The sequence below is a fragment of the Magallana gigas genome, chromosome 5 (genome assembly GCF_963853765.1).
Source record: "Magallana gigas chromosome 5, xbMagGiga1.1, whole genome shotgun sequence".
NCBI classification, from domain to species: Eukaryota; Metazoa; Mollusca; class Bivalvia; order Ostreida; family Ostreidae; genus Magallana; species Magallana gigas.
Window position 1 is genome coordinate 54643072 of NC_088857.1, and position 12091 is coordinate 54655162.

At 37.2% G+C, this 12091-nt stretch overlaps 2 protein-coding genes across 11 annotated transcripts in view; one reads left to right on the forward strand and one right to left on the reverse strand.

Annotated features, from left to right (window-relative positions):
- Positions 1–172: 172 nt before the first annotated feature.
- On the reverse strand, positions 173–5626 carry LOC105336160 (glucose-induced degradation protein 8 homolog). 5 transcript variants are annotated; one of them, XM_066083621.1, is made up of 6 exons: positions 3853–3989; positions 2873–3015; positions 2144–2340; positions 1563–1760; positions 545–726; positions 173–506 (listed from the first exon to the last, which is right to left on the reverse strand). In XM_066083621.1, the coding sequence occupies exons 1-5, from the start codon at positions 3924–3926 to the stop codon at positions 562–564; spliced, it is 777 nt and encodes a 258-aa protein (XP_065939693.1). In that variant the 5' UTR covers positions 3927–3989; the 3' UTR covers positions 173–506; positions 545–561. The 5 variants fall into 5 exon arrangements, with proteins under 5 accessions (XP_065939693.1, XP_065939696.1, XP_019926136.2 ...); XM_066083624.1 differs by lacking the exon at positions 3853–3989 and adding an exon at positions 5608–5626 and having other exon boundaries at positions 173–726; XM_020070577.3 differs by having other exon boundaries at positions 173–726.
- The window catches only part of LOC105336161 (rho GTPase-activating protein 39), a 47319-nt gene continuing 38754 nt past the window's right edge, over positions 3527–12091 (forward strand). Inside the window, exon 1 of one of the 6 annotated variants that reach the window (XM_066083617.1) lies at positions 3527–3693. In XM_066083617.1, coding sequence (XP_065939689.1) covers positions 3683–3693 — 11 coding nt within the window. In that variant the 5' untranslated portion in view covers positions 3527–3682. Of the gene's footprint in view, positions 3694–7595; positions 9043–12091 lie in introns of those variants that run through there. The other 5 variants (XM_066083614.1, XM_066083611.1, XM_066083616.1 and 2 more) reach the window with 5 other exon arrangements.

A 12091-nucleotide genomic window follows, 5' to 3' on the forward strand; every position in this document is an offset into this window, starting at 1 on the left:
GTTATGTATATTAATATATTTTTCATATGATGTGAGTATGTAAATAGTTACTGTGTATCAGCATGAGACATAGCAGGAACAGCAAAGTCTTCCATATATGTGAAGCTATACCACCTTTTTTTTTAAAGTCTGGACGTCAGCCTGTCAGGCCGTTGAGAACTCTCGAGACATGTTTTAATTTGTACTTTTTAATAAGTTAAAGTTAAACAAACAATTTTATGACATTGTAGCAAACTGTACAAGAACAAAATTGCACATATTTACAAAAACTTTTTACAGTTTTAAAAAATTATGAATAACATGAGTAACCAAGATGGAAATGAACAATATAGACACATGTTTTACATGTATTGACAGCATTTTAATTTTCATTATTCACATTATTCAACTAATGGAGATGCAATGTTTATTTAAATATTGGTGTACACACATCCTCATCACCCAGTGACACCCCCTCCCCCTGATTTCTGTCTGATCCACCCCTCGCTACTTGGAATCATCCAGTGACACCCCTCCCCCTCACTACTTGGGATCACCCAGTGACACACCCCTCCCCCCTCACTACTTGGAATCATCCAGTGACCCCGTGGCTAGGTCAGTCATCCTGGGGTACTTGACTTTCTTTTTGTCCAGCTCTTCCTGTGACCACAGTAACAGCTTCAGGAGATTGGCAAGCTTTGGAGTGGAATCATTTTCCTGGATGGCTGCATTCAGCTCACTGGCCACCTGTCAACAGGAAAATGGAAATGCACTTTTATACATGAATATAGTTGATTCCTGATTAAATACAAGGAGTTAATATCCATGACAATCAACTTGGTCTCCTGTCAATAAAATTTGGGTACAAAAAATGAATGTGTTGCGAGTGTGTTTGTGATGGAATTTATGAACTACATGTATGAACATAATTGTAACTTTCAATGTCTTGATGGTAACCCACTGAAAGAGCAGTAACTCCTGTCTATTCAAATAATTAAATTCTGTATAGTTTGGACATTTCAATTTTCATTTTCTTTGGATGTATGGTACCGGTAATTAAAAAGGATATTTAGTTTTTGTGTTTTTAATGATCAAGATGTAAGCATCACTTTGCCGGCTACACAATGCTTAAAAAAAATTGTTTCTTCAATGAAAACTATGGTTTCATTTTCATTCATTATGTTGGAATATTTTAAGAAAAATACTTATCAGTGTTTCTAAATCAAGACGACTTTTATCATTGAATCATATGATGATTTACATCACATCTCATGTGATTCCTCAGTATAGTTAATTTGGTAAAATGGTTCTCAACAAGAATTTTGTAGTTTTGTTCAAGGAAGCATAAATTCATTGATAAAGGCTTTATGGTTACCCTTTAATTTTGCCATCAATATTTGTGAATTTTTGGATTTTCCCAACAATGAAATCTATAGTCCATAAAAATTGATGTTCAACGAATAAGGAGGAAACAGAAGGGATAAGACAAATAAAGTATAAATGTATTTTACAGTCACAAATAATGCTTAGTATTTAAGGGGCAAATCACACTTTGTGAAAACCTTCAAGTTTTGTCTTAATACCTTTTGTCTTTGTGAAGGATGCAGAAGCTCCCCAAAGGGAGATAATTCTGGACTTTCAAATGCCAACAGTGCCAGTGTACGCTCAAGCTCTGACAAAATCTCAGGGTTCTCTTCTCCTCGCTCAGCCAGCTGAGTCTGAGCAAACTCGAGTGCTGCCTCTACATTTTTCTCTCTTATTAGCTCAATTAGCTGTTGTTGCTGGAAAAAAAAATAAATGAACATCTATTAGTATTTTCTACTCTTTCACTCTTGATATCCTTTTCATAAATTATGAATTCAGAATATTTATAGAAAATCAATCTAATTTTTCTTTGAGAATGTAAATTCTGGATAATCTTAATGAATCTTCAGATTGTGTAACTTTTATGGTTGTCCATCAAACAATGACTTATTCAACATTTCAAAAAGAATCCATATACATATATCTGTTTGTACAAGAATTGAATAAACCATGTACAGGTATTTCGAATTCTGAGATAAAGAGTGAAATACAAATCATTACTTCAAAATAACACATTGAAAACACACCATCATATTCCTCCTTGCTGCCATAACCCTGCTTAATATAAGCTCAACATTACCTGTAATCTAAAATACAGGTATCTGTCATTGTCCAGTAGCTCTGGTTGAATGCTGTTGACCAATGAAATAGCATCTTGTATACGTCCCTCCTGTATTGCCTCGCGGATTTTGATTCGCTCGTCCAGCTGTTCTAGGTCTACCATTGGCTGTACCCCTGATTCTTTTTGGAACTTGTCAGCAGCTTCCTTAAAACCCTCTACAAAATAAAACAAAAATTACAACAATGGTAGGTACTTTAGCTATGAAATTTCATCTAACACATATTTTTATAAAAAACCAAACACGGGTTTCTAGAAAAATCTGATTTGATTTAATCATGCAACTGCATATTTAACACCCAAGCTTATTGTTAAACTATAGAAAACGTACTTTACAACTAGTGTAAATAAATACATGTACAGTAAGCAAAATGTTAGTATCTCTTAGCAAAATATGATGGGAATTAATTTTTTCATGTTTGGGAAATCTGATATTATCAGGTTGGGCACCAACGCCTATTTGGTGGTTTGACTCCAATTTGGAGGGAAATGCCTAAAGGAACTTTTATAAATGGTATAACTATTTCACCTACCAAATGGAACTAATTTTTTTGTTAATCTTGGATGCTGTTTCTCTGAAGAAAAAGCTAATCATGATTACTGGTTTGCTTCATAACAAAACAATTCGTTAAAAAAAAAATCTTTGTCAATTTTTCCAACCAGGGTGGTGCCCACAACGATTATTTATACCTGTGACCAGATAATTCATGACGAGTTTGTTCATGTCTGCCCGGGTTGGATGAACTTGTTGGAGTCTGTCATTCCATTCCTCCATAGACACCTCCTCCTGTCTCTCCATACTCGACCCAAAATTCATTTTTGGAAACATGGAACTGAAAGATTTTCAAAACATTTTACAATGCTTCAACCCAAGACATCAAATATCATAGTTATATTATGTAAGTGTATGGTTACGATTTTATTTCACATTAGTAATTAGGTAAGTACACTGTATAATAAAAACGTTCTCTTACACAAAATTGATAGTCCACTGACTTAAGAAGAGCCTGATCAAAAGTCTTTTTACCCAGTAACCTCGAATCAGACAATGACAGGAAGAAAAAGGTCAAAATTCGATCACATCTTCGAATGAACTCGATAATAAGGACGCTTAGGTACCGTTATGTTAGAAAATTAAGATATCATGCCGACATTCAACAAAAGAAAAGTTGTAAACAGGAAGTCCTAGAATTGATAAAGGAAGTAGTGACTGCGCTTGCGTACGAAATGGGCATAATCAACCAAAGAATTCATCAATTAAAACCCGATAATGGTGTATGGATTTCTAGAATGAATTTTCCAAGATCTTGTTGAGAGCATGAGTGTAAAATTTGTCGCATGCATAAACAATTTGCTGTGTTAAATTAGCGTAACAACGCCGGGGATGCCAAGATGGCGGCTTCTGAATCATTGAATGCAGGAGAAACGTCCACTTGAGCGAAATGACACTGTTTTATGCGTGTATAACAACTTTATCATTCATCACACATCGTTAGGAAAATGGCAGAAAGGTAAACAACTTGTTATTGTTCTCATATGTGGAAACTTTGTTGTTCTTGTAAATATAATTAGATGCATATTTGCGATAGCTCACGCCACAATGAAATGTCAAAACCTGTTTTTTGATTGCACAATTTAGAATTAAGGTATATAATTTTGTCGCTACATACGTTTGATTGAGGGCAAACAATGCACTTTTCATGGGTGTTCCTTCTGTCTCTGGCCAGTGTGATTGATTTTTCATGCTTCATTGACCTACAAGTTGTGTATTGAGCTGAGGGGACCCAGTGATCGGGTTCAGATGCTGATTGATCAGAAGAGGAAAATCATTATTCTGCAGTTTTCATTTTTCAACTCAAAACTGCCATTAATAGATTTAAAGTTTTTGTTTTGATGGAAAATGACAAATCTTTATTAGTGTACAGTATTGATTTCAATATTTGCAAGAAAATGATTTTTTAAACTTTTATGTATTAAACATGTTCAAAAGTTTAGAAATGGAATTGTGTATATATATATAATATTGTTAAACTACCAGGTTCCTGTTTGAATATTATAGAATTTTGAAATTTATATTTAGTTTATTACTTTTACACAGTTAAGTCATAAAGGAATTATTTACCTTTCATCATCATAAAAGAATTTGAAATATTGCATTTTACATTAAAATGACTGTTAAATTTATGTAATATACTTTTAAAGTCATAACAAAACATCAGGGCATAAAGATTATCAATTACATAATACTCCCTGTTTTTCTCTTATCTATGAGATTACTCTTCAAATGTCTTTAAATTCTAAAATTCTAAATAGTTTATAGTGAAAGAAAGATGGCTTAAATATGTTACAGAATCCTTGAAAAAAGAATGTATCTCAATAGAGTTTGTGACTTTGAAATGAAGTCATGCTTTGTTTTAAAGTGATGTCCACACAAATCTATCCATATACCAATCATTGTGATTAAGCATATTATTGGTCTGACATTATGAGCTGGACACTTTGACATTTTACTGGAGAGTGGTCACACAGGGGTCCAAATTAGAAATTCATGACATTTGAGGAAGAAAATTAGTGGATTTGGTATTGTAATGTAAAACAATATTCCTTACAGCAGGATTGATATTGGAAATTTTATGAATATTGCTCATTACATATAATGTTTGTCCGGCTGTAAGAAGTAGGTCAGTGTGATCCATTACGGAGAAATTGTGCTGCTGGTACACACTAGCCCCTGCCTGGAGGGGGCATGCACTGGGCAGCCAGGACTGACCATCACTCTTAATCCTGCATAAGTCACCTCAGTCCACAAACTGTCAGGGGCAGGGAGTCTCTCTGTCCGGGCTGTGTTATGCTTTCATTCCTTTGGTAATGATTATGTACAATACACAAGTAAAGATATCTACATAATTGCTGTAGCTGTCAAATTTTGTAATTGTGTGGTTTTTGGAAGTAATAACTGATGTATTGCACTAAGATTAGATCTAAGTCCTGGTATAGCTGCAGGTGCTTGCTGTATGTTATCACCTTCCTTATCATAAGTAACATGTACCTATACAACCATACATCTTGGAGTGTACTAGTTATGCATGGAACAGTTGCTATGCAGCTAAACATTGTTTCTGTCACGACCAGGTGATTTTTACATCTGTAGAAATCAGGGCATCATTAGTTCCAAGATAAAGCAGTCTGTCTTAATGTTTAGGTACACAATCAGTTACAAATTCATAGATTCTAAAGTACAGAGCGACCTGACTCTAGTGGCTGTGAGTCTTGTCTGGGTCTAGCACGCTTAGCACTAAGCAGCCGTTTCGCGTGTATGGTAATTTAATGGTTTTCTGTCGTGGTGTGCAGTTTGACAGATGACCAGGATTTGTTTGTTGTGTGACTGCAGACTTTCTCTTTATTATTCCACATACAACACTTACCAGACAGTGCAGCCTTCACCGTGGAGAGACCCGTTGCTGCCTTCACCACAGAGAGAACCGATACAGCCTTCACCACAGAGAGAACCGATGCGTCTTCACCACTGAGAAAACCGGTTCAGCCTTCATCACAGAGAACTGGTTCAGTCTTCACCACAGAGAGTGAACCAGTTCAGCCTTCACCATGGAGAGAGAACCGGTGCAGCCTTCACACAGCCTTTCTGTGTATGATGCAGTAGAGCTGTTAAATTCCTCCCATTCTTGTTCTAATTAGCCTTGATGTGATGTGATGCTAACAGCTTAGGTGAATTGATACGCTGTCTACCACAGCAGAAGCTGCTCTTCTGTCAAAAAGAGAAATAACTCCTTTAAAAAAAAGACTCCCACACTGATAGGGATTTTTCATGATTCCCACAAGTCAAGTCTTAATTATCAAATTAACAAGATGACAATAAATTCTTTGCTTTTTGAAGATAAAAGATAATGTGACTTGTATCCTTGCATTTTAAATATTAGATATTCAGGTCTGTAAGTGAAATATACATTTTACAGCTAAGGAACAAACAGGAACAGATATCATAAAGAGCTCAATTTGTGTTTGTTGTTGCTATAAAGCTGTGATGTATTCTGATACACTTTGATATGCTGTATTACAAGCTGAGCTAACGTGTGAATTGTTTACACTGACTGTACAACTACACAGAAATGATTACGAAGATTGAATAGGCCAACATATGGTGGGAGATCCTCCCCATCGATAACCAATACCCTGCCAGAATGTGGTCAATCACCAATACCCTGCCAGAATGTGGCCATCCACGGGAAACAGTTGGTCCTGGTATTGGTTCCACAGCAGTCAGAAATCAATACCCAATATCAACAACAAGGTGACACGTTTCTGAAGGGGCATATCAACATGCTGTAAATGGGAATTTCCATGTTGTTAAAGGTCCTCATTGGGTTTTGATTACTTTGGATTTTATGACATGGATTATATTCTGCTTCTCCTCCCCCCTCCCACCCCCACCCAATCCTATGTATATTGTTTGTTGGTATGTCTAATATGAATGGAATGTATTTGGACAAAAAGTATGATTCTTTGCCTGGTTTTAATTTGTGGATGAATCATAGTGACTTTTTTTTTTCAATCACCACCCCTATCAATTAACATGAACAGACCCTTAGAAGTCCGTCAATAGGTTCTGAACAATTAGATCAGTGCATTGCCTTATCTGTCCCTGTGATCAGACATTTCCCTCTGTCTTACAATACATGGGACTAGTCCTGTGATGGGATCAGAGTGCCACTGTCATTCACATCAGTCAGGGATTCAGACCATGGCTCCCTGGGATCAGAGTGCCACTGTCATTCACCTCAGTCAGGGATTCAGACCATGGCTCCCTGGGATCAGAATGGGACAACTCTTTCTTTGCTCTAAACAAGGAGTGCGCCATCATTGGCAGGTTCTAGATAAATATCAGTGTTTGCTCCTAGTGATTTCTGTACAGATACCAGTAATTGGCCCAATTACAGTTTAAAAAAAAACTACCTGCACATCAAAATCAAGAGAGTAAGACAGATTGAGTAACTGGGTGGCATGTTAAAAGGAGCAGGGAATATAATTGAAAAATTTGACAGGCACGCTTGTTTCCGCTTTTATTAGGATTGGAAGCAATGCATCTTTGGTTGGGTGAGCATGGGGAAGATTTCATTATCCACACTACCAGTCTTTGTAGTTTGTTCTGGCTGCATCCAGGAGTCTTGATTTAGGCTTATTAAATATCAGGTTTGCATTATAATCAGATCTAGGGTTCGTTTTGATGTGAAAACGCAACACCTTGTTAAGCGAGATCTTTATAACCAGGAGTTTAAAGCCCAGCATACCTATGTATATCAGATCAGGATAATGAAAATTGATCAGGAATTACAGCCATTTTATTGACGTAAAAAAATATAGGGCTCTGTGTCATAGTGTCCAAGGTGGTCAGATAGCCAGGGTATATATATAGGTACAGCTTGTTGTTTACCAGGAGTCAACACTCCCACCCATGATGTGAACGTGGACACTACTGAAGCCAGAATAAATTCATTCATTGTTCACAGCATGAAGATATTGTATCTCCAGGAGTCATGTCTGCCTGATGATCTAGAGGCCAGTTCAGAAGATGAGGCGTGACACTGAGTTCTAATCAAAAAGTGAGTGTCTATCTGTGAAGTTAAATATTAAGTCAGGCTTACTGATTTACCAAGGAATTCACATGCATTGATTTGAACGAGGGTAATAGTGTAGTTACCATTTGACAATCCAATGTCTGGTACCAAATTATTTGCCAAAGGGAAAGAGATAGCATAAAGTTTGCAGTAAATTTGAGAAATCAAACAGAATTGACACTTTGAAGTGATTGGAGAAGCAACCCCAGTACTTGCAGCTGATTAGCTTTTTGTGGCTTAATGAATAATGAAGGCTGGACAATGCTATGTGGTGTTAATTGGAGGCTGGAATCAGTATGTGGATTTAGTGAAGGAGTGAGAGAGGATGCACCATTGATTATTCGGTGGTCGGCAGATGCAAGGGATCAGCGTTCACCTCCGACTTTATTCCTGACTCGGTCTGATTCAAAATTCACTAAAAGACAGGAAACGGAGAAAAATGAAACCGACAGCTTTATCTGGCTCCTATCCTCCCAGGATTCACTTCATGGAATATTATGAAACACGTACAGAAGTATTTGTACTGTGATTCAAACTGGAAGTGACAGGAATAGTCGTATCTAGGAAATGGGCAGATTTTGTGCAATTTCTCCTGTGAACAATCCGCATCAGTGCTTGTGAACACAGAGGAATATTTATGTTATTCTTGGTTTGATTGGGTTTTATTTTCAAGCAACAAAATCTTAGGATGATTTGAATATTATGTAATTCGGAATAATGGAGTGGACTCTGTTATAGAGAGCCGTCATTGGTTCTGACAAGACAGAAGATGTATTTATAAAAGACTGTCAGAAACTGTTGATTCTGTGTATCTGTCTGGCCTTCGACCAGGAAAAAGCGTTTTGTATCATGCGCAGAAACTCTATATTTCATACTTAAACCTTTTCTAATTTCTGTCGCTAGTCCTCGATTAGGCTCAATTATATCGTGGATAGAATTGTACTGAATTATAACGTGGATAGAATTTTACTAAATTATAACGTGGATAGAATTTTACTGAATTATATCGTGTATAGAATTCCCCAGTGCTGTGGGTCCAGGAAACTGATACAGTGTGATCCTCTTCATTTTTAATTATTTAAAAATGTACAGCTACAATGCACAGAGTGGACCCATGTTTGCACCAAAAATGGATTTACAGGGGAACTACGTTCCTTGTCACTGCCACCGGCGACATCGTCATTATTGTCGTCCCAACGGGATGTTCTCCCGCTACAAGACCGAGGGGTAGGTACCGTTATCATGTCAACAATCCGATCCATAGCAAGTCTGAGAGCCCACAGTAAAAAAATTGTAATCTACCTAATTTTGATGTCATGATCAAACTCTTTGAGGATAAAATGGCATGATCATAGTCCAATCCTAATGTGTGTTGATTTTACCTAGAATTATTGTGTAATAATGTTAATGTTTAGGATGTAGGAAATTGATTGACTGACTGGTTGTGGAATAAAATTCAAACTATTCAGAGAAAACTGCTGATATTTTTCAGTAGTGGGAGTAGTACTTTATGATTAAACTAAGAGAAACAAGTGGAATAATCAGGCAGTAGATAAAAAGCTAAGTTCTCCTAATAGTAATGTGATTGTCTGACATCATAACATTTCATATTAGTCTGATACGGTGGGTCATATTTCGTAGACTGACTGCCATATAATCAATAGAATTGTCGGCCTTTACCAAGTCTAATCCCAGTCTACTTGCAACCTGATAATCAAATGCCCATCCCTTCTCTTGGACAGTCTTGTATACAATTTCGATTCTTAGAAAAAAATAAGGAAGGAGTGGAAACAACCAACAGGGAAATTTAGAAGACCTCTTATTTTATTTTTATAACTTAGATCCAATAAACTGAACGTATTTAGCCAATTAAGACATTTGTCTCTAATTCAGACTTCCTGGCTGGCCCAGGTACATACCAGCATTTCATTTCAAATAATTATAAACCCATCATGGGTTTTGTGTACATATACATGTACAGTGTAATTTCTTGCTCTGCATTTTGTTTTTAATATATTACAGTAACTGGAAAAGCAGGCAAATGTCTGAAATGAAAAGTAAACTCATTCACAATTAAGTATTTAAGTTGATTTATGAATGTGTTTGATGTTAAGTGTGTGAATTTATTGATTGCTTTTGATAATTCGGCCGGTCACCTATAGTCACCTGTGTTACTGGACACAAAAATTTCCAGGCATTTTAATTCCTTTGGATTCAAGTCGGGGGAATATTTGGAGGGAAGGATTAAGTATGTGGTTGAATCAACATTTATTTGTGTGTTCGGACTTCGGTGTTTAATAAAGCCCAGTGACAGATCCGACCTGTAAACCAAATAATCTGTTAAACATTGGCCGGTGTTCCTTTCAACTTATGCCCATCTTTCCTGTGTGGCTTTAAAAGTCGCCAGCCTTTCTGACTTGTCAAGGGTTTAACAGAATGACTGAGTGAGGTTTGGGGTGGTTTTTGGAGGTTTAGGTGTTTGTCTTGCAGTGTATTGGTAACCATAGAGCTGTAGATGAGGGTGGGGATATTTGTGAGGTCTGGGTGTCTATCTATTGGTACCTTTTAGAGCTGTAGATGAGGGCGGGATATTTGTGAGATCTGGGTGTCTATCTATTGTTACCTTTTAGAGCTGTAGATGAGGGCGGGGATATTTGTGAGATTTGGGTGTCTATCTATTGGTACCTTTTAGAGCTGTAGATGAGGGCGGGGATATTTGTGAGATTTGGTTGTCTATCTATTGTTACCTTTTAGAGCTGTAGATGAGGGCGGGGATATTTGTGAGATTTGGTTGTCTATCTATTGGTACCTTTTACAACTGTAGATGAGGGCTAGGATATTTGTGAGGGGTGGGTGTCTATCTATTGGTACCTTTTAGAGCTGTAGATGAGGGCGGGGATATTTGTGAGGTTTAGGTGTCTATCTATTGGTACCTTTTAGAGCTGTAGATGAGGGCGGGGATATTTGTGAGATTTGGGTGTCTATCTATTGTTACCTTTTAGAGCTGTAGATGAGGAGGGGTTATTTGTGAGATTTGGGTGTCTATCTATTGGTACATTTTAGAGCTGTAGATGAGGGCGGGGATATTTGTGAGATTTGGGTGTCTATCTATTGTTACCTTTTAGAGCTGTAGATGAGGAGGGGTTATTTGTGAGATTTGGGTGTCTATCTATTGTTACCTTTTAGAGCTGTAGATGAGGAGGGGTTATTTGTGAGATTTGGGTGTCTATCTATTGGTACCTTTTAGAGCTGTAGATGAGGGCGGGATATTTGTGAGATTTGGGTGTCTATCTATTGGTACATTTTAGAGCTGTAGATGAGGGCGGGATATTTGTGAGATTTGGGTGTCTATCTATTGGTACCTTTTAGAGCTGTAGATGAGGGCGGGATATTTGTGAGATTTGGGTGTCTATCTATTGGTACATTTCTGCAGAGCTGTAGATGAGGGCGGGGATATTTGTGAGGTCTGGGTGTCTATCTATTGGTACCTTTTAGGGGCTGGGTTATTTGTAAGGTTTGGGTGTTTGTCTATTTTGTACCTTACGCTTTAGATGAGGGCCAACCATCTGTTGTGGGTACAGAGATATTAATTACTGACTGATCTGGTCATTGCTTCATTGCTCTCACTATATACATACAAAGGTTTCCTGTTAATGGGATGCATACTAGTCATGAATACAATGTACAGATAATGGAGGCTTAATACAAAACTGTGATATTGGGAAATTAATGTAATTGTTCAACTCAGGCGGATGCCTTCTGAAGTTCTGGTTCAAAAGATGAATTGGGGGAGGGGAGATTCTGAAACTCTGCCCCTATTGGAAGCTATCAGATTGAGGCAGAGGTGGGGGTCAGTGGGGGGGGGGGGGGAGGGGGGGGGGGTATCTTAAAACTTTGTCCCTTCAGATGGATGGTGGAACTTGCATAATATTAGACATGGATGTTAGAATTTACTGAGGCTGTGTTAGAAATAGCTGTAAATCTTCATAGGGAAAGCAATCTGGGTCACATTTAGATTTATCAGTCTGTAATGCACTTATATATGTTATAATGCCTGCCATATCGATACAGGCTTGGATTAATTCTTAATCACTAACTAAGTTAGTGTTGTTATATAATGTTCCAACAGTTATGTGGCATGTATATAAAGGGTAATTTAGCTCATTTGTTTTCATCTAAAACTTATCAGTTTCCAAAGAGGATTTTGCTTCCTTGTTTAATTGAAATAAACTCTATGCCTATGAAATCATAAATGTTAAAATGTTTCAGATTTCGA